The 22,892-nt window shown below is 47.5% G+C and overlaps 1 protein-coding gene across 1 annotated transcript in view; it reads right to left on the minus strand.

Moving 5' to 3' along the window:
- Nucleotides 1–3,979: 3,979 nt before the first annotated feature.
- LOC126295253 (translation initiation factor IF-2) overlaps nucleotides 3,980–22,892 on the minus strand; it is a 134,554-nt gene continuing 115,641 nt past the window's right edge. Inside the window, exons 2-4 of the mRNA XM_049987654.1 lie at nucleotides 19,834–20,101; nucleotides 13,075–13,239; nucleotides 3,980–6,973 (exon numbers count right to left, since the gene is read on the minus strand). Coding sequence (XP_049843611.1) covers nucleotides 6,638–6,973; nucleotides 13,075–13,239; nucleotides 19,834–20,101 — 769 coding nt within the window. The 3' untranslated portion in view covers nucleotides 3,980–6,637. The remainder of the gene's footprint in view (nucleotides 6,974–13,074; nucleotides 13,240–19,833; nucleotides 20,102–22,892) is intronic.

The raw sequence follows: 22,892 nt of genomic DNA on the forward strand, positions 1-22,892 counted from the left end.
TATCAGCAATTTCTCTTCTCCCCAATTCTGTTCAATAGTTATGTGGTCTACCCATCTAATCTTTAGCATTCTTCTGTAGCACCACATTTCGAAAGCTTTTATTCTCTTCTTGTCCAAACTATTTATTGTCCACGTTTCACTTCCATACACAGCTACACTCCATACAAATACTTTCAGAAACGACTTCCTAACACTTAAATCTGTACTCAATGTTAACAAATTTCTCTTCTTCAGACACCCTTTCCTTGCCATTGCCAGTCTACATTTTATATCCTCTCTACTTCGACCATCATCAGTTATTTTACTTCCTAAATAGCAAAACTCCTTTACTACTTTAAGTGTCTCATTTCCTAATCTAATTCCCTCAGCATCACCCGACTTAATTCGACTACATTCCATTATCCTCGTTTTGCTATTGTTGATGTGTATCTTATAACCTCCTTTCAAGACATTGTCCATTCCATTCAACTGCTCTTCCAAGTCCTTTGGTGTCTCTGACAGGATTACAATGTCATCGGCGAACCTCAAAGTTTTTATTTCTTCTCCATGGATTTAATACCTACTCCGAATTTTTCTTTTGTTTCCTTCACTGCTTGCTCAATATACAGATTGAATAACATCGGGGAGAGGCTACAACCCTGTCTCACTCCCTTCCCAACCACTGCTTCACTTTCGTGGCCATCAACTCTTATAACTGCCCTCTGGCTTCTGTACAAATTGTAAATAGCCTTTCGCTCCCTGTATTTTACCCCTGTCACTTTCAGAATTTGAAAGAGAGTATTCCAGTCAACATTGTCAAAAGCTTTCTCTAAGTCTACAAATGCTACTAACATAGGTTTGCCTTTCCTTAATCTATTTTCTAAGATAAGTCGTAGGGTCAGTATAGCCTCACGTTTTCCAACATTTCTACGGTATCCAAACTGATCTTCCACAAGGTCGGCTTCTACCAGGTTTTTATTTGTCTGTAAAGAATTCGTGGTAGTATTTTGCAACTGTGGCTTATTAATCTGATAGTTCGATAGTTTTCACACCTGTCAACACCTGCTTTCTTTGGGATTGGAATTATCATATTCTTCTTGAAGTCTGGGGGTATTTCGCCTGTCTCATGTATCTTGCTCACCAGATGGTAGAGTTTTGTCAGGGCTGGCTCTCCCAAGGCTGTCAGCAGCTCTAATTGAATGTTGTCTGCTCCTAGGGCCTTGTTTCCCTTAGGTAAAGAGTACAATGTCGATATGTATCATTAGATTTTTGGCTATGGATGTTATGTTGTGAAGTCCCAGATGATGTGTCAAGTAATACGAAGTACATGGTAAAATGTGGGACATCTCTGACTTCTGCAAGTAACTGAACGCAAAAAGTATCACTTCTATGATCTAAACAAACAATTTAGAGAAACCTTGTGAAAAAGTTTTCAGTAACCAGGATGGCATAAGTTAGTCTTTATTTCTGACAATTGGTTTCCACAGCTGCAATTGTCCTCATGAGTTCTTCAAAAGAATTGTTGTAACACACGGTCTGTTATGAAATAAAACAATCTACAGTTAAAAAGCACATTGTCCGCGTTGGGTATGTTCACATACGTAGTACCTACACACTGAGGCTTGTTAATTGTTAAACAGCAGAATGTGCAGCAAATACAGATCTGTACAGCTGTTTACATTTGCGTGACATGTTAGAAACGTTACAAATCCATCTTAGCTGAAGTATACGGTTCAAGGGACCTGTGAGTCCGTATACGGTTCAAGGGACCTGTGAGTCCTGCATTTGTGAAAATTCAGTCAAACAGAAATCTCATAATTCTATTCTGTGAAGATAAAACATGTTTTTTCGCAAATTTAAATAACTATCTGAATTTTTATCATCCTGTTTGATATTTCCTGACAACTCCATATTAATCTCGAAGTGTAACTTTCTCCTAAAACATATTTTCGCTGGTAAGTTTTTTAAAATTCTGTAATTAGAATACTTATTGCCAGATATTTAATTTTAACCGTATTTTGCCGCTTCAAACGTGTCTGTACTCCATACACTCGCGGTATGAATTTTAAAAAAATGCCTTCAGCTACAAGTTTTCGTGTTTTATTCACTGCACGATGCATTTCGGACCCGGTGGGTCCATCTTCAGGTGTAATTCGTCTGCTTTATTTGTTCTCTTGAATGAGATGAAATGCATGTTCCTGTCACAAATGGGTTTGATGTTAGGTTACGAATTTCGTACGTCACACGCGGAAAATATGTGCGAAATAATGGAAAAGACGAATAGTGTAAACTTACCAAATAATCCAAGAAAAGCGTTTTTAACGTTTTAGTAACAGCATAAGTTTTTTCCTCCATCGTTTTCAAGCATATCACTTCATTCAAGACGCACATTCGCAAACACATGTTTGTAAACACTTCTCAAATGTTTTTGTGAATGGTATGGTCAAAGATGCATTTTTCATACTGCTAATGATATAATTATTAAACAATTGACATATGCAGGAAATAACGTGAGAACAGATCTTTAAAATTACTGAAAAAGCTGTGGTTTGCGAAATCTGTTTGTTCATCTAACATCGATTCTAGTTTTTCGATTTTGTGGAGGTATATCTCCAGTTGTTCTAACAGATTTAGGGTCTTACCATTGGCTTTGTTATGTAATACTACCAAATTGTTTTCTAAATTGTTGATGACGTGTTTCGTTTTCAACATATGTTGTGCAGTGGCTGATTTTTCAAAGTGGTTCAGCCTGAAAGCACTTACATGTTCTCGAAAACGGGTTTTGAAGTTTCTGCCTTTTATCCCTACATAGTAGGCAGGGCAACTGGGGCATGATACTTTGTACACTCCACTGTTGTTGCATGTTTGCGTATTTGATTTTATGTTATCGATGAGTAAGGTTCCTAATTTATTATTAGTTGAGAGTGAAACTGTTACATTTGTTATTGTGAAAAGGTTAGCTATTTTTTGCGATATGGGGCCCAGGTATGGAATACTGGCGAATATTTTCTCTTCTTTCGTAGTGTTCCGATTCGTTGTCTTCCTTTTGTGTATTTGTCAGTCTAAATTGTCAATTGTTTTGGCTGTGTAACCGTTTCTTAATGGCAGTGCTCTTTATTGTATCTATCTCATTCTTGAGGGTGTTTGCTTCCAGATCAAGAGAGTGTACTCTGTGTAGCGTGGACGTAAATACTGCATGTTTCTGGGTGGTGGGATGGGATGATCAGTTGTCCAGTGTTATGTCTGTGTGTGTTGGTTCAAATGGCTCTGAGCACTATGGGACTTAACTGCTGAGGTCACCAGTCCCTTAGAACTTAGAACTACTTAAACCTAACTAACCTAAGGACATCACACACATCCATGCCCGAGGCAGAATTCGAACCTGCAACCATAGCAGTCGCGCAGTTCGAGACTGTAGCTCCTAGAACCACTCGGCCACTCCGTCTGGCCTGTGACATTACATTTCACTTCATCTTCTTCTACACACTTAACTTTCTTTTTGTCGGTGAGTGTAAACTGAGTGAAGTTTGGTATCTTGTGGCAGTAGACCAACATCTTGGGCCTCATGTTATGCCTACCGACTTCGATATTGGCCCAGCCAGAAAAGTGCAGTTCAAAGGGGTATTTAAGGACCAACTGGGAATCACAGAATTCCTAGACGGAATATTTTTCTTTCAGATAAATGGTACCCTGTGGTATTAGTCCCACACTTTGGGCCTCATGTTGTGCTTGTTGCCTTGGGGACTGGACAAGAATCAAAGCTGCAGCTGAGGGGAGAATATAAGAACAAATGAGACCAACAGCCATCTGACTCCTTCACGTCTTATGAAGTACAACGTACCTACATTTCATCTAGATAAGCTGTTCTCAGTGGTAATAGCCCCACATTTAGGACTTCACTTTGTATCCATCAGCCTGAAGTTTCCACCTGAAAATAAAAAAAGAGTGAGGATGGGAATGTGTGGTGTAGGAGAAGTGACGCTGTAGGGGAAAGGCAAACTTTTTCAGAGGTTTATACAAGTTACTTTATTGACAGAACAGGCTGTAGTGGAATTACAGAACAAACTCGAACATGACTGTAAGTTTAAGTGGCAAGTGACCGTTCCGAGGTGGCCGTAACGTGCCGTCAGCCTTATTTGCAACTAACTATACACATAAGATTCATTTCCTGCCATCCAGTTAATGATGAAAGTTTATTGTACTGGTAGATATGAGAGAGTTCGTACTGTCCATTGCAGTAGGATCTGCTGCTGTTTGTGGTTGTATTGCACTTTTCCGAGAGTGGAGCCCAGTCCAGGTGGATCCGTCGTTCGGCACTAGCGCGTACTCCCGCGAACTGCCCTGGAGAAGGGTTGCTCGGTGGCGTTCAGTCTCTGCACACAGTGACGTACCCAGAACTCTGAGGGGGGGGGGGAGGGGGGGAGAATGCACAGCAGCAACAACTTTGGTGTTCACAAAAATGGAGTCACCGTCATTTCACCAGGTGCCAGCAATTGTCGTCAACACCATCACACTCAAATGACACATTGCTAAATGGAAATTTTTATTGTATTCTTACTCTACTAGAAATTCACCAAGACACCGCAAAAATACCCTTTGACATCCCGAATGGAAGGCGGGAACTTTTTGGTAGGTTCACAGAACGTATAGCCAGGGTTGGGAAATATGTCCCCTCATCACGAGTGTGAATCTCACCTCATTGCTGAGCTAGTGTAGCTAAGAATATACAGCAAGTATGTTGGTAGAGTCTTTAAGATGTGATCTTTTTGGCACCAGAAATATTTGGGCATCATAAGGTTTTCTGAATAGATGATCATCCAGCTATGATTGAGGCAGAGATCTGCTGTAGCAAGGATCAGACTAAGGCTCCTGAAGTTGCAATGCAAGACTAAAAGAAGGCAGACAAGTGAATTAGATATATTTCATCCTCAGAGTCAATTTTGGTTACCCTCCTCTGATGGCTATTTGAGATATAGGATGTCTATGAGAAGTGTCCAATGTCTACTTGTCAGTTATGGTGTTTTTGGATGAATCCCCATTGTTTCTTCCCCAGTGAAGGTGGATCTGTACATTGAATAGATCTTGGCATCATGTACTGACATTTTGAGAAAGAGACAGGCAGATGGTAACAGAAATGAGGGGATAGCTGTTGAAAGTAAAGATAAAAATGCTAATGTCTTCCTAGGGGTACCTGTTAGTGCAATTTTGGTCAGAAGTGCTGCAGTGGTAAGGAATGGCTGTTCAGAACACGTTGGAAAGGGACAACTCTGGCGTCTTCCTAGTGCAATGAGATCTCATTCAGTGTGAAGGGAATATTTAATGAAAGTTGGTTGTACTTCACTCGTGAAAAGAGAATATTGTTTTCCTAGCAGAACCTGCTGAGGTTTTGTTGATCCATGTGGCGTGTAGTGAAAGTGAGTGGATCATAGTAGTGATACAGCATGTGAAGATTGTGACATACAAACAGAGCAAAATAGTGCCGTCTTGGAGATCTAGTTGCAGTGTTAAGGAAATTAGTTTTGATGGATTGCTCTGTTTCATTAGTTCACGGCAAATGCTGTTATCTCCCTAGTGGACTCTGAAGAACAAAGAACTACGAACAGCGGAGGAAAGCATTTGCAAAGGAATAGTTGAGTTTTCGTGATGCTTTTTAGGGAGCCTATTGGTACTTTGGTAAGCTACAAGTGTGGTAGTGTGTGTCTACTGGAATTATTTGGGAATGGGTGGCTTTGTTTTTGTAGCGATCTGTTGAGGTACTACCAACTAGAAGGAGATATAGTGTGATGGGGGTGGATATTTATGCTTGGGTTTAGGAACTGTCTGATGTGTTTTCAGAGCCATCTGCTGCAGTTTAGAACTGAGGACATCAAAGATTTTTAATGGCAAGGGGGATGGGTTGTCGAAGTTGGTCGATTTTGGCTTGCGGGCAGTGGATTTTTAGAGTGGATTTTCGGTGTTTTTGGGAACTGTTAACACAGGAGTGACGCAGTGGCGAGTGGATACATGTTGCGAGATGGCTAGGCTTGGGGGAATGGCTTTAGTGCCGTCCTAGCGTGACTTTGAGGAGGCACATTGGGTTGGTTTTTATCCTTGAGTGTAGAGGACGTCTGGTACCTATTTAGGTCTGTCTACTAGGATTTTGGAGAAGTATATACAAGTTAAGAATGGCGAGGAGGCAGGGAGGCTGCAGGAAGGAGGGAGGATGAGGAACTGATGGTGGGTCCACTGTGGGACGAGTAATGTCGACGTCTTCCTGGCGAGGTCTGGTGGTGTGTTGGGGAAGTACAAATGTGGCGGCTTCTTGCAAGCTGGCTCGACTTTCGACTTAGAAGAGACTGTTTAGTGTTATCCTAAGGGCACTTTAAGGACTACCAACTGGGGTTGGCATTCAAAGCTGTCTGTGGTAATGGGCGAATATTGGTGGTGACTTCCTAGCGCTGCCTAGCGGCGGTTTGGGGAACTACCCTCGAGAGGGGTGCTGGCACTGCTGCGGATCTGGGTGCGTCACTCCGCGGTCGCTGTGAGGTGGTGGCGGAGGCGAGAGGTCCTCCGCGCGCCGGGGGCTCCGGGTCGCTGGAGGGCAGCGGGTAGTGGGTCGGCTGTCTTTGGGAGCAGAAATAAATACCGTCGTGGGCGTGGGCGAGCGGCGGGCCGGCTCTCACTGGCGGCGGCCGCGGAACGACTTGCCGGACCTGGCGGGGGCGGGCTGCTCGTCCGCCTGCTGCTCGGAGGCGTCCAGGTCGGCGACGCCGCGCCGGCCGGAGAAGCGGCTCCTGCCGCCCCCGGGGGCGGAGGGCGGCGGCTGCACGACGGCGGCGTCGCTGCTGGAGCCGGCGGCGGCGCGCGCCCCGCCCCCGTTGAACCGCCCCCGCCGGCTGCCGCCGCCGGACGCCTGCGCGCTGCGGCTCTTGCTGGCCGTCACCTCCGCCGACGCCTCCGTGGTGGTGGACGTGCTGCGACCGGACGCCCCGCCGTGGTGGCCACCAGAGGACACCTGCGGGCACCGCGACGAGGGTTCTCAAGGGCTCCACTCTGCAGTCTAGTAATCTGTGTGTGTCAGAGAGTTGAACTGGGGACCTAGAAACGACAGAGAGGCTTCGTCCCACTGTAGCCCTCAGTGGTTCACACCCGCACAACAGCCCACAGCAGTCCACCCACCCCACCGCCGCCCCACACCGAACCCAGGGTTACTGTGCGGTTTCGCCCCCAGTGGAATGCCCCCTCCATCTACATCTACACTCCTGGAAATTGAAATAAGAACACCCTGAATTCATTGTCCCAGCAAGGGGAAACTTTAGTGACACATTCCTGGGGTCAGGTACATCACATGATCACACTGACAGAACCACAGGCACATAGACACAGGCAACAGAGCATGCACAATGTCGGCACTAGTACAGTGTATATCCACCTTTCGCAGCAATGCAGGCTGCTATTCTCCCACGGAGACGATCGTAGAGATGCTGGATGTAGTCCTGTGGAACGGCTTGCCATGCCATTTCCACCTGGCGCCTCAGTTGCACCAGCGTTGGTGCTGGACGTGCAGACCGCGTGAGACGACGCTTCACCCAGTCCCATACATGCTCAATGGGGAACAGATCCGGAGATCTTGCTGGCCAGGGTAGTTGACTTAGACCTTCTAGAGCACGTTGGCTGGCACGGGATACATGCGGACGTCCATTGCCCTGTTGGAACAGCAAGTTCCCTTGCCGGTCTAGGAATGGTAGAATGATGGGTTCGATGACGGTTTGGATGTACCGTGCACTATTCAGTGTCCCCTCGACGATCACCAGAGGTGTACGGCCAGTGTAGGAGATCGCTCCCCACACTATGATGCCGGGTGTTGGCCCTGTGTGCCTCGGTCGTATGCAGTCCTGATTGTGGCGCTCACCTGCACGGCGCCAAACACGCATACGACCATCATTGGCACCAAGGCAGAAGCGACTCTCATCGCTGAAGACGACACGTCTCCATTCGTCCCTCCATTCACGCCTGTCGCGACACCACTGGAGGCGGGCTGCACGATGTTTGGGCGTGAGCGGAAGATGGCCTAACGGTGTGCAGGACTGTAGCCCAGCTTCATGGAGACGGTTGCGAATGGTCCTCGCCGATACCGCAGGAGCGACAGTGTCCCTAATTTGCTGGGAAGTGGCTGTGCGGTCCCCTACGGCAGTGCGTAGGATCCTACGGTCTTGGCGTGCATCCGTGCGTCGCTGCGGTCCGGTCCCAGGTCGACGGGCACGTGCACCTTCCGCCGACCACTGGCGACAACATCGATGTACTGTGGAGATCTCACGCCCCACGTGTTGAGCAATTCGGCGGTACGTCCACCCGGCCTCCCGCACGCCCACTATACGCCCTCGCTCAAAGTCCGTCAACTGCACATACGGTCCACGTCCACGCTGTCACGGCATGCTACCAGTGTTAAAGACTGCGATGGAGCTCCGTATGCCACGGCAAACTGGCTGACACTGACGGCGGCGGTGCATAAATGCTGCGCAGATAGCGCCATACGACGGCCAACACCGCGGTTCCTGGTGTGTCCGCTGTGCCGTGCGTGTGATCATTGCTTGTACAGCCCTCTCGCAGTGTCCGGAGCAAGTATGGTGGGTCTGACACACCGGTGTCAATGTGTTCTTTTTTCCATTTCCAGGAGTGTACATGATTACTCTGCAATTCACATCTAAGTGCTTGGCAGAGGGTTCATCGAACCACAATCATACTATCTCTCTACTATTCCACTCCCGAACAGCGAGCGGGAGAAACGAACACCTAAACCTTTCTGTTCGAGCTCTGATTTCTCTTATTTTATTTTGATGATCATTCCTACCTGTGTAGGTTGGGCTCAACAAAATATTTTCGCATTCTGAAGAGAAAGTTGGTGACTGAAATTTCGTAAATAGATCTCGCCGTGACGAAAAACGTCTTTGCTTTAATGACTTCCGTCCCAACTCGCGTATCATACCTGCAACACTCTCTCCCCTATAACGTGATAATACAAAACGAGCTGCCCTTTTTTGCACCCATTCCATGTCCTCCGTCAATCCCACCTGGTAAGGATCCACACCGCGCAGCAATATTCTAACGGAGGACGAACGAGTGTAGTGTAAGCTGGCCCTTTAGTGGACTTGTTGCATCTTCTAAGTGTCCTGCCAATGAAACGCAACCTTTGGCTTGCCTTCCCCACAATATTATCTATGTGGTCTTTCCAACTGAAGTTGTTCGTAATTTTAACACCCAGGTACTTAGTTGAATTGACAGTCTTGAGAATTGTACTATTTACCGAGCAATCGAATTCCAACGGATTTCTTTTCGAACTCGTGTGCATCACCTCACACTATTCGTTATTTAGCGTCTACCTGCCACACCTTACGGCAATCTTTTCTAAATCGCTTTGCAACTGATACTGGTCTTCGGATGACCTTACTAGACGGTAAATTACAGCATCATCTGCGAACAGACTAAGAGAACTGCTCAGATTGTCACCCAGGTCATTTATATAGACCAGGAACAGCAGAGGTCCCAGGACGCTTCCCTGGGGAACACCTGATATCACTTCAGTTTGACTCGACGATTTGCTCTCTATTGTTACGAACTGCGACCTTGATGACAGGAAATCACGAATCCAGTCGTACAGCTGAGACGATACCCCATAGGCCCGCAGCTTGATTAGAAGTCGCTTGTGAGGAACGGCGTCAAAAGCTTTCCGGAAATCTAGAAATACGGAATCAACTTGAGATCCCCTGGGAACGTCTCATACCAGACGAGTGTAACCACAAATGTTTGCGTGGTAGAGTAATTATGGTGTAGACGTACGTGGAGACAGTGTTTACGCAGCGATCGACAACACAGTGTAACTGAGTTGGAATAAGGGGAACCATCCCGCATCAGCCGAGGAAGGTGGAAAACCATCTCAAAAACCACCCAGAAGCTGGCCGGCACACTGGATCTCGACACTAATCAACCAGGCGGATTTGTGCCAGGGAGCGGCACGCCTTCCCGCTGGGGAAGCAGTGTGTTAGACCGTGCGGGTCGCTGGCAAGGCTACTGCTGAGGCACGAGATGGTTGGCTCCTTGGTTGTTTTGGGGAAGGAGACCAGACAGCGAAGTCATCAGCGTCATCGGATTAGGGAAGGGCAGGGAAGGAAGTCGGCCGTGGCCTTTGAAAGGAACCATCCCGGCATTTGCCTGGAGCGATTGAGGGAAATCACAGAAAACTTAAATCAGGATGGCCGGACGCGGAATTTGCAAAATGGTTATTAATAAAATTGGATGGGCAGCTGTAGTGTTCCAGTGTAACATCAAGCACCAGCACGAAGATCAAGAACGATGCTTCAGAGAGTGCTGTGAGACGACGTCAGCCAACAGCAGACTGACTGGGATGTCATCACATCATGAGCAGCCGCTACACGAAGAGAAGAAAAGCGAGCGCTGTCTAGCCTCAGTCACACTAGAAGAGCCGGACTAGAAGATCTGGAGTACGAGTGACCATAGAGGTTCAAAGTGATGGGATGCTTCCATTTTTAGACGTCATGGTTTATTAAAAAGCAGATAGTACTTCGGGAGATAGTGTTCACCGAAAGCCAATGCACGCAGATCGGTACCTGCACTCTAAGAGCAGCCATCCGCCAACCAACACAGTGGCGTCCTTGGGACTCTGGTACACAGACGATATGCCATTTCCGGCACGGGCAGATTAACCAGAGAACCACGTATTTGATGGCTGTTTTTAAGTAAAATGGAGACTCTGAGAAGCAGATTCGTCAGGCTATCGAGATTGGACCATCATTGGAAGAGGATCATATATCGGTGGCCTCTCTTTCTTATGTACATCGTTTAAGATTTAAGGAATTTTAACATTAAGAGCGTGTTCAAATGGTTCAAATGGCTCTGAGCACTATGGGACTTAACTTCTGAGGTCATCAGTCCCCTAGAACTTAGAACTACTTAAACCTAACTAACCTAAGGACATCTCACACATCCATGCCCGAGGTAGGATTCGAACCTGCGACCGTAGCGCTCGCGTGGTTCCAGACTGAAGCGCGTAGAACCGCACGGCCGCACCGGTCGGCAAGAGCGTGTTCCAGCCACCGTCTAAGATTAGGGAACTGCTCGGCTCGGTGAAAGATGATTTGGGGCTTAGGAAACACGTTGTATAGAAAATTCTGTGTCAATGTGGCAAGGCTCACATCGGCCGTTCGATTCGCACAGTTCGTGACAGGTGTGTGGAACACCGCTGTCATACGCGGCTACATCAGTTGGAAAATCGGCGGTAGCAGAACACTGCTTAAATTAGGGACACGGTGTGAAATTTGACGAAACTGTGATACCTGGCAACACTTCCGGTTTTTGGAACAGTGTCTGTAAAGAGACGATTGAAATTAGCTTTGGTGGATAATTTAATTAACAGAGACGATGGGTTTCCCCTTAGCAGGACGTGGAATACTGTACTATCCTGCGTGGAAACAGAATGTCATTCGGTGCAGCCAGTCCGAGTATTCGAATACCGTCCCTGAGTGCGATACATCGTTGCCGGCAGTGTTCTGGGGGGAGAAATCGTGATGGGCGGAGCACGCACCGCGTATGGTATGTTGGCACACACAGGACATCGTTTTGCACCCTGGCGTTGGGGTTTGAACCCGAACACCTACAAATCCGTAATCCGTCCCATTCTCTGTTATGCCAGTCCTGCCTGGATATCCGCACCCCCCCCCACCCCCAAATTCTATAAGTCCCTCCAGATCCTCGAGCGCCATGCACTCTGCCTCGCCTTCTGTATACGCCTCCCATCCTCCATGCGGATCCTCTATGACCTGATTCCTTTCCCCCATCTGCTCCTTTCGCTTGAAGATGTCCGTATCCTCTACACCTCCCGCCATCTTCGTCCCTCTCATCCCCTGGTTGTTCCTCTTCTCTCCAACCCCCACCTGCCGTGACGCCTTCACTATCCACCAACCCCTCCTCCTGGATTATGCCCTCCTATCAACTCTGATCCTCACCCGCTCCATTCCTCTGTCCTTTTCCTCGGCTCCACTTCCATCCTGTTCTTCCTCACCTGTCCTCCCTTTGACTCCCTTCTCTCCCCCAAGTCCTTTTGCTTTCCCCTCCACTCCCTTCCGCACTCCTTCTCACGTCCGCTCTGCCCCCCTTTTTCTATGTCCTCTTCCTCCCCCAGCTCTCCCTTTTTTCCTTTTCCATTCCTCCCCTCTTTTTTCCTCCTCATTGGCCTGGGTCCTCCCCCTGCCCCCATCTGCCGCCGTGTCGCCCTTCAGGAGAATCGAATCTCAGTAAAGGGAGAAAAAAGATTAGATCTAGCGCTGTTTCAGTTACCTATTGACATTTGTCTCAATATTATTACAAGTCAAAATCGGGACATTCTTTTTGCGACACCCAGTATATTGTGTATGTCGGCACCGGCACGTTGACATTGAGGAAACTGCGCTCGTAGCAACATCTAGCGAATTTTTTCTGAATCGCTAGACCGTGCCAATTATATCTATCACCCCCCTGCTTTCCTCTGTCCTTTCCCCGGGCTCCCTCTTCCCCCCCTTCCATCTTGTTTTCTCCCCACCAACCCTCTATCTGCATCCCCCCCTCCGGAGTCCTTTCGTATTCCCCTCCTCGGAGTTCCGCACTCCCTGTCGTGTCTGCAAAGCACCCCCCCCCCCTCTTCTGGGTCCTCATCCTCCATCAGATCCTCTTCCCCCTCCCCCACTTTCTTTTTCCTCTCCTTCCCCGTCATCTGTCCAGGTTGCCCCCCACCTGCCCTCAGCTGTGGTATATCATTCTTTTTGGGACACCCTTTATACTGGCACGGAGGTCCAGACTCCCCTCAATGCCACGGTCCACGCCCCCCACCACCGATCACGATGTCTTCCTGGAGGCTCGTGAGTGGCCTAGCTGTTGGGCCTTTCGCCAGAGGGCCCTACATCCCAGCAGCTACAGAGTAACATACTGCACACGAGCCTTACAATCCGCCTGAAGATGACGAGCAGGAAACTTGTCGAAACGTTTCGGCAACACGACTCAGCTGACAACCCGAGAGAATTTCCCGAGGACCCCCGCCCCCAGCCCCCTGTTGCAGCTGCTGCTTACCTGCTGCTGCCTCCTGCGCTTGAGCGCCGCCAGCAGGTCGTCGTTGCTGCGGAAGGGCCGCACGCCGCCTCGCACCAGGCCCTTCTTGGGGGGCTCCGTGGTGGTCGTGGCCGCCTGCTGGTCCTCCTCCGCGCCCTCCTCCTCGCTGCCCTCCTCAGCCTCCGCCTGCAACACACGCCACGTCACGTCACACCCTCCCTCCAGTGGAGGTCCGAGGCACTCCAGAACTGGTCCCAGGGTGATGCCACACTGGACCAGTCGCTTGCGGCATACAAGGGAGACACTGGAATACTTTTAGAAAATCAAACAGGAATCACACTACTGGCCATTAAAATTGCTACAGCACGAAGATGACGTGCTACAGACGCGAAATTTAACTGGCAGGAAGAAGATGCTGTGATATGCAAATCATTAGCTTTTCAGAGCATTCACACAAGGATGGCGTCGGTGGCTACACCTAAAACGTGCTGACATGAGGAAAGTTTACAACAGATTTCCCATATACAAACAGCAGTTGACCGGCGTTGCCTGGTGAAACGTTGTTTTGATGACTCGTGCAAGGATGAAAAATGCGTACCATCGCGTCTCCGACTTTGATAAAGGTAGAATCGTAGCCTATCGCGATTGCGATTTATGCTATCGCGACATTGCTGCTCGCGTCGGTCGAGATCCAGTGACTGTTAGCAGAATATAGAATCGGTGGGTTCAGGAGGGTAATACGGAACGCCATGCTGGATCCCAATGGCCTCGTATCACTAGCAGTCGAGATGACAGGCATCTTATCCGCACGGCTGTAACGGATCGTGCAGCCACGTCTCGATCCCTGAGCCAGCAGATGGGGACGTTGCAAGACAACAACCACCTGCACGAACAGTTCGACGACGTTTGCAGCAGCACGGACTATCAGCTCGGAGACCGTGGCTGCGGTTACCCTTGACGCTGCATCACAGACAGGAGCGCCTGCGATGGTGTACTCGACGACGAACCTGGGTGCACGAATGGCAGAACGTCATTTTTTCGGATGAATCCAGGCTCTGTTTACATCATCACGATAGTCGCATCCGTATTTTGCGACATCGAGGTTAACGCACATAGGAAGCGTGTATTCGTCATCGCATACTGGCGTATCACCCGGCGTGATGGTATGGTGTGCCATTGGTTACACGTCTCGCTCACCTCTTGTTCGCATTGACGCCACTTTGAACAGTGGACGTTACATTTCAGATGTGTTACGACCCGTCGCTCTACCCTTCATTCGATCCCTGCCAAACCCTACATTTCAGCAGGATAATGCACGACCGCATGTTGCAGGTCCCATACGATACGCCAGTCACTACTCTTGATGAACTGTGGTATCGTGTTGAAGCTGCACGGGCAGCTGTACCTGTACACTCCATTCGAGATCTGTTTGACTCAATGCCCAGGCGTATCGAGGCCGTTGTTACGGCTAGTGGTGGTTGTTCTGGGTAATGGTTTCTCAGGATCCTTTCACCGAAACTGCGTGAAAATCTAATCACATGTCAGTTCTAGTATAATATATTTGTCCAATGAATACCCGTTTATCATCTGCATTTCTTCTTTGTGTAGCAATTTTAATGCCCAGTAATATATATATATATATATATATATATATATATATATATATATATAGAGAGAGAGAGAGAGAGAGAGAGAGAGAGAGAGGGAGAGAGAGAGAGAGAGAGAGAGAGAGAGAGAGAGAGAGAGAGAAAATACAGTTTCAACAAGAAAAAATTTAATACAAATTGTTGTTGTTGCAGAACAGCATATGTAATAAAAGTATTAAAGACGGTACAATACATGATGTTTAAGATAAGATGGTGGTGAGATAATGAACATTTTATTACTTACATGCAGGATATGATAGGGATTTCCAGTGACTGTGGTCAGGCATTGGTGTGTAGGAAGAGCTAGTGAGGCTCTTATGTGGATGAAGGATGCAGGACGTCCATGCGGGAGAAAACTGGTAGATGCAAAAAAGTGCGACAGGAGGTGGCCTAGGAAAAGAGGAATTGTAACTTTCGTATTCGATAGGATTCGAAGGGTCTGAAAGGATGTTACCCACAGAAAGATGTGGGATGTCAGTGCTTGGTGTGGGAACACGAAATTACAACACAGTGGGATGTCAGCTGGGCAAGGGAAGGGTTTCTCAGCGTCCTAGCACTGATCTCATTGCATTCACTATCACTTGACATGACACCTTGCATAGCTTTTCTTCCGATATTTCGATTAAACACATCAAAAAACTGTTTTCAGCTGTCGGTTCTTCTTAGACAACAAAAGCAGTGTTCAGGGTGTGCGTAGAGGGCATTAAGATTGCTTGTCTGGTCAAAAATGACTGCTCTGCCGAGTCTACATCAAGTGACTTACAGCACTCTGCACTAGATGCCAAATTTGGACATTACCATTTGACTCTCTCTCTCTCTCTCTCTCTCTCTCTCTCTCTAGCCAAACTTTCAGGAAAAATTCCTCACACGCAAAGAAAGAAAATATGTTATGTGGACATGTGTCCGGAAACGCTTACTTTCCATGTTAGAGCTCATTGTATTGCTTCTCTTCAAATCGCATTAATCATGGAATGGAAACACACAGAAACAGAACGTACCAGCGTGACTTCAAACACTTTGTTACAGGAAATGTTCAAAAGTCCTCCGTTAGCGAGGATACATGCATCCACCCTCCGTCGCACGGAATCCCTGATGCGCTGATGCAGCCCTGAAGAATGGCGTATTGTATCACAGCCGTCCACAATAAGAGCACGAAGAGTCTCTACATTTGGTACCGGGGTTGCGTAGACGACAGCTTTCAAATGCCCCCATAAATGAAAGTCGAGAAGGTTGAGGTCAGGAGAGCGTGGAGGCTACGGAATTGGTCCGCCTCTACCAACCCGTCGGTCACCGAATCTGTTGTTGAGAAACGTACGAACACTTGGACTGAAATGTGCAGGAGCTCCATCGTGCATGAACCACATGTTGCGTCGTACTTGTAAAGGCACATGTTCTAGCAGCACAGGAAGAGTATCCCTATGAAATCATGATAATGTGCTCCATTGAGCGTAGGTGGAAGAACGAAACTAAAATGAGCTCTAATTCGAAACTAAAATGAGCTCTAACATGGAAATTAAGCGTTTCCGGACACAAGTCCAGATAACATCTTTTCTTTATTTGTGTGTGAGGAATGTTTCCTGAGAGTTTGGCCTTACCTTTTTGTAACACCCTGTATATGTTTGTGACTATTACAGCGCCATTTATCACAAAGCGAAAAAAGTGGTCCAACTAAAACATTCATGTTTCTTTACGTACTACACGAATAGGTAATAAAAAAATGGAGGTTCCTATTTTTTTAAAAAGCAGTTGATATCCGTTTGACCTATGGCAGCGCCATCTAGCGGGCCAACCATAGCGCCATCTGGTTTCCCCTTCAAGTTAGACGAGTTTCGTTCTTTGTAGTTTTTTTCGTTTGATGCTTATTTCGTGAGACATTTGGCCCAGTTACTATGAAATGACGGACAACCCTGTATATATATATATTCAAAAGTGTGTAATCTCCAAATTTGACATCCAGTGCAGTGCAAAGTGCTTTAAGTCACTTGGCATACAGTAGTCACCATTATATGCTTAAAGTGGACACCTCTTAAGTGTGTGTTCTGTTAATATTAAAAATTATATCGGCTCAAGCACTTGTTTTTGTAGTGTAAAACACTAAGTCTTACGTGTTTCGGAAGTCAAGCTTCCATCATCAGAGTAATAAAAAGTAAAAGAACCTGTTAAAACTCGCTAAAATGGAACATGCACCAGGCACAATAAAACTGATAATAAAATGAAAAAAATGTGCCTGGTGCATGTTCCATTGTAGCGAGTTTTAACAGGTTCTTTTACTTTTTATTACTCTGATGATGGAAGCTTGACTTCCGAAACGCGTCAATCTTAATGTTTTACACTATAAACAAGTGCTTGAGCCGATATGTTTTTTAACATTGACATTCACAACCACGACCTCTCATCCAGTATGGATAAAATGAAAGTGTGTTCTGTTGTTTGCTCCTGCACTCTGCAGTGGCATTTAGTAGATAAATGGAGTCTCAACGTTTTGGAAGCGTTACTGCACCTCCGTTCACCCATCCTACTGCGGCTGAGGTTCAACCAAGTTAGGCGTGGTGGTTGGAATCACTCAGCCTTCTCTGTCGGATATTGAACCAGATGAGATCGTTACTGGATAGCATGGTAGTGGCTTGGATGCCACATCAGAAGAAATGATACTTTCTGAATCAACCCAGGACCACTTGCATGATTGAAGCCGCCCAACTTATTGACAGATGCATATGTTAGTTAAGAAATACAGAATGATAAATTTAATAAAAAATTAAATTTTTATCTCTGCTTACTATTATTTGCACTAAAATGGGAACATTTACAAAAAATGGAAATTTGGCACAAAAATGAGAAAGATCGAGTATAAATGAAAATAAAAGTTGCGATAAATTGAACAGTACATTTGTTATTTATGTACATATTTTCTCATTTAAAGAGGAGGCTTCTTGCTTTGTATCAATTTTTAAGTTATTTCCATATGACCAATAGAAAGACAAAAATATATTATTTTTTATTTGAAACATTATTATTTCATAATTGTTAATTAACATTTCCAGTTTTCAGTAGGTATGGAGTTTTGGTTGGTTGATTTGGGTGAGGGGACCAAAGAGCGAGGTCATTGGTCACATACATCAGATTGAGGAAGGATGGGAAAGGAAGAAGGAACCATCGTGGCATTTACCTGAAGTGATTTAGGGAAATCACGGGAAACCTAAATCGGGGGTTTGAACCGTCGTCCACCCAAGTGTGAGTCCAATGTGCTAACCACTGCGCCACCTCGTCGGGTGATATGGAGTTTCGAAAAATAAAAAAAAGCACGGTGGTAGCGAGAATCAGACTAGCGAGTCCATGATCACAATCCAGCTACTCTTCGCCATAAGCTACCAACGAATTCGTTAATATGGTACAAATACTGTTACATTCGACAGCACTCGGATATCTTCTTACCTTCAATGACGATTTTTTGGGGTGTTTTTTCTCTTTAGAATGGCGGCATACTGCCTCAGGAGAACGATGGCTGGGCACTCACGTTCAGATCCTATAGGAGCTTCTCGTTTCTGGTACCAGGAGAGCCAATAGTGATCGACCGACCGCCGTGTTGTTCTTTACCAGTGACGTCATCTGGCTACAGCAAGGAGGCGTCTGGGGTCAGCATGCGACGTCTCCCGGCCGTTGTCGCATTGGCAGACCTCGTAGCTGCAACTTATCGCTCGAGCAGCTTCTCAGTTGGCATCACCACGTTCTGTGCATCCGGTTTCCGTTCTCCCATCATGGAAAATCCCTGGCAGTATCGGCAACTGAGCTCTGATCCTCCACGTGATCATACAGGTACGGAAGCAGAAAGGTGAGATGATGACGATAATCACTATGTTGTATGTATTGTACTGTATTGTATGTTGACCGGGGACCTAGAAACGATACAAAGGCTCCGTCCCCGCTGCAGGCGCAGTGGTCCACAACCCCACGAAGACTACCGCGGTCCACTTCACCCCTCCGTCGCCCCACACCGACCCCAGGGCTATTGTGCGGTTCCCTCCTATGTTTGTGTGGTAGAGTAATGGTGGTGTACGCGTACGTGGAGAACTTGTTTGCGCAGCAATCGCCGATATAGGGTAACTGAGGCGGAATAAGGGGAACCAGCCCGCATTCGCCAAGGCAGACGGAAAACCGCCTAAAAACCATCCAGAGACAGGCCGCCTCACCGGACCTCCGCCGGGCGGATTCGTGCCGGGGACCAGGTGCTCCTTCCTGCTCCGCAAAGCCGTGCGTTGGACCGCTCGGCTAAGCGGGAGGGCACGATTGCGATATTATTTTGCAAAAAGAGACATCTACATCTACATGACTACTCTGCAATTCACATTTAAGTGCTTGGCAGAGGGTTCATCGAACCACAATCATACTATCTCTCTACTATTCCACTCCCGAACAGCGCGCGGGACAAAAGAACACCTAAACCTTTCTGTTCGAGCTCTGATTTCTCGTATTTCATTTTGATGATCATCCCTACCTATGTAGGCTGGGCTCGACAAAATATTTTCGCATTCGGAAGAAAAAGTTGGCGACTGAAATTTCGTAAATAGATCTCGCCGCGACGAAGGACGTCTTTGCTTTAATGACTTCCATCCCAATTCGCGTATCATATAATGTCTTATGGGATAACAGCAATCAGTGATTTTATAATGTTACTTATAATCCGTCTTGATTGCAAATTTTTTTATTTATATGACCGGTTTCGGTTCATTCAGAATCATCTTCAGATCTGCGTCACGCAGCATGTGAAAGTTGCTGGATTTGCACGGGTTACTGCTGTAACTGTAATATCAGATCTGAAGATGGTTCTGAATGAACCGAAACCGGTCATATGAATAAAAAAGTTTGCAATCAAGACGGATTATAAGCAACATTATCTCGATGTTAGTTTGTGGGGCACTCAACATCGAGGTCATCGGCGGCCGTACAATTTCCCGATTTTCCAGTTCCAATCCCGCCCCTTGACAAACGATGCCGACGACGACACAAAGAGCCAGTCCCCGGGCGGAGAGAATCCTCGGAATCGAAACCGGGACCGCACGATCCAGTGGCAGCCACGGGAAGCCGGCAGGTGCAGTCCTAGGTGAGGCTGTGTGGTGAGGTGGCATGCGCGACTTACCGGCTCCGGCTGCGGGGGCGGCGGGGGCGGCGCGGGCTCGGCGGCCTTGGCGGGGGCGGCGGGCTTGGCGCCCCTGGCCAGCGGGGAGGCGGGCCGGCCCCCGGCGGCGCCCCTGGAGCCCAGCAGCGCGTTGAGCCGCGAGCCGCCCCTGGCCGGCGGCGGGGGCGGCGCCGGCGCCGCCTCCTCCTCGTCCTCGTACTCGTACTCGTCCGCCGGCGAGTCGGGCGCCGCCGACGACAGCGCCGCCGCCGACAGCACCAGCAACAGCCTGCGGGGGCCGAAATCAGGCTGCACTGCTGGCGTCTGGCACGCTTGTGCGTCACAAAAACATCATCTTCCTATGTGTCTGATCACCCTGTGTGGGTGTCCAACAAAAGTCTGCAGCCGTAAAAACACCTCGTGTCATCGCGTACTGTCTTCATAGCACTGGCGGAAACAGGTCAGGCGCTACAGTCCGGAGGCGACTGATGACCTCAGAATTTATGTCCCATACTGCTCAGAGCCATTTGGGATTCAAAATAAATTTCCAGCGACCATGAGGACTTCAAAATAACTTTCAAAACGGTTCAAATGGCTCTGAGCAGTATGGGACTTCACTTCTGAAGTCATCAGTCCTTTACAAGTTAGAACTACCTAAACCTAACTAACCTAAGGATATCACACACATCCATGGCCGAGGCAGGATACGAACCTGCGACCGTACCGGTCGCGAGGTTAAAGACTGAAGCGCATAGAACCGTTCGGCCACACCGTCCGGCAGAGAGAGAGAGAGAGACAGAGAGGCAGAGAGAGAGAGAGAGAGAGAGAGAGAGAGAGAGAGAGAGAGAGAGAGAGAGAGAGAGAGAGAAGAGATCAGAGTGAGGGGGTGGGGTGGTGGAAGATGTGTGTGTGTGTGCAAGAGAGAGCGAGAGAGAGAGAGAGAGAGAGAGAGAGAGAGAGAGAGAGACCCTAACATAGACAAACGTAACGTATTACGTATTGCTAATACACAGAAAGAAGGATCCTTTACTGTGTGATTATACAGGGTGTTTCAAAAATGACCGGTATATTTGAAACGGCAATAAAAACTAAACGAGCAGCGATAGAAATACACCGTTTGTTGCAATATGCTTGGGACAACAGTACATTTTCAGGCGGACAAACTTTCGAAATTACAGTAGTTACAATTTTCAACAACAGATGACGCTGCAAGTCATGTGAAACATATAGAAGACAACGCAGTCTGTGGGTGCGCCATTCTGTACGTCGTCTTTCCGCTGTAAGCGCGTGCTGTTCACAACGTGCAGGTGTGCTGTGGACAACATGGTTTATTCCTTAGAACAGAGGATTTTTCTGCTGTTGGAATTCCACCGCCTAGAACACAGTGTTGTTGCAACGAGACAAAGTTTTCAACGGAGGTTTAATGTAACCAAAGGACCGAAAAGCGATACAATAAAGCATCTGTTTCAAAAATTTCAACAGACTGGGAACGTGACGGATGAACGTGGTGGAAAGGTGGGGCGACCGCGTACGGCAACCACAGAGGGCAACGCGCAGCTAGTGCAGCAGGTGATCCCACAGCGGCCTCAGGTTTCCGTTCGCCATGTTGCAGCTGCGGTCCAAATGACGCCGACGTCCACGTATCGTCTCATGCGCCAGAGTTTACACCTCTATCCATACAAAATTCAAACGCGGCAACCCCTCAGCGCCGCTACCATTGCTGCACGAGAGACATTCGCTAACGATATAGTGCACAGGATTGATGACGGCGATACGCATGTGGCCAGCATTTGGTTTACTGACGAAGCTTATTTTTACCTGGACGGCTTCGTCAGTAAACAGAACTGGCGCATATGGGGAACCGAAAAGCCCCATGTTGCAGTCCCATCGTCCCTGCATCCTCAAAAAGTACTGTTCTGGCCCGCCATTTCTTCCAAAGGAATCGTTGGCCCATTTTTCAGATCCGAAACGATTACTGCATCACGCTATCTGGACATTCTTCGTGAATTTGTGGCGGTACAAACTGCCTTAGACGACACTGCGAACACCTCGTGGTTTATGCAAGATGGTGTCAGGCCACACCGCACGGCCGACGTCTTTAATTTCCTGAATGAATATTTCGATGATCGTGTGATTGCTTTGGGCTATCCGAAACATACAGGAGGCGGCGTGGATTGGCCTCCCTATTCGCCACACATGAACCCCTGTGACTTCTTTCTGTAGGGACACTTGAAAGACCAGGTGTACCGCCAGAATCCAGAAACAATTGAACAGCTGAAGCAGTACATCTCATCTGCATGTGAAGCCATTCCGCCAGACACGTTGTCAAAGGTTTCAGGTAATTTCATTCAGAGACTACGCCATATTATTGCTACGCATGGTGGATATGTGGAAAATATCGTACTACAGAGTTTCCCAGACCGCAGCGCCATCTGTTGTTGACAATTGTAACTACTGTAATTTCGAAAGTTTGTCTGCCTGAAAATGTACTGTTGTCCCAAGCATATAGCAACAAACGGTGTATTTATATCGCTGTTCGTTTAGTTTTTATTGCCGTTTCAAATATACCGGTCATTTTTGAAACACCCTGTATGATAGCGCAACAAACACTCGTAGCAGTTGCTTCTGTAAAATATCTGGGAGTATGCCTGCGGAACGATTCGAAGTGGAATGATCGTATAAAATTAATTATCGGTAAGGCGGGTACCAGGTTGAGATTCATTGGGAGAGTCCTTAGAGAATGTAGTCCATCAACAAAGGAGGTGGCTTGCAAAACACTCGTTCGACCTATACTCGAGTATTGCTCATCAGTGTGGGATCCGTACCAGGTCGGGTTGACGGAGGAGATAGAGAAGATCCAAAGAAGAGCGGCGCGTTTCGTCTCAGGGTTATTTGGTAAGCGTGATAGCGTTACGGAGATGTTTAGCAAACTAGAGTGGCAGACTCTGCAAGAGAGGCGCTCTGCGTCGCGGTGTAGCTTCCTGGCCAGGTTTCGAGAGGGTCCGTTTCTGGATGAGGAATCGAATATATTGCTTCCCCCTACTTGTAACTCCCGAGGAGATCACAAACACACCGTTAGG

Source organism: Schistocerca gregaria, chromosome 11, assembly GCF_023897955.1.
Source record: "Schistocerca gregaria isolate iqSchGreg1 chromosome 11, iqSchGreg1.2, whole genome shotgun sequence".
NCBI lineage: Eukaryota > Metazoa > Arthropoda > Insecta > Orthoptera > Acrididae > Schistocerca > Schistocerca gregaria.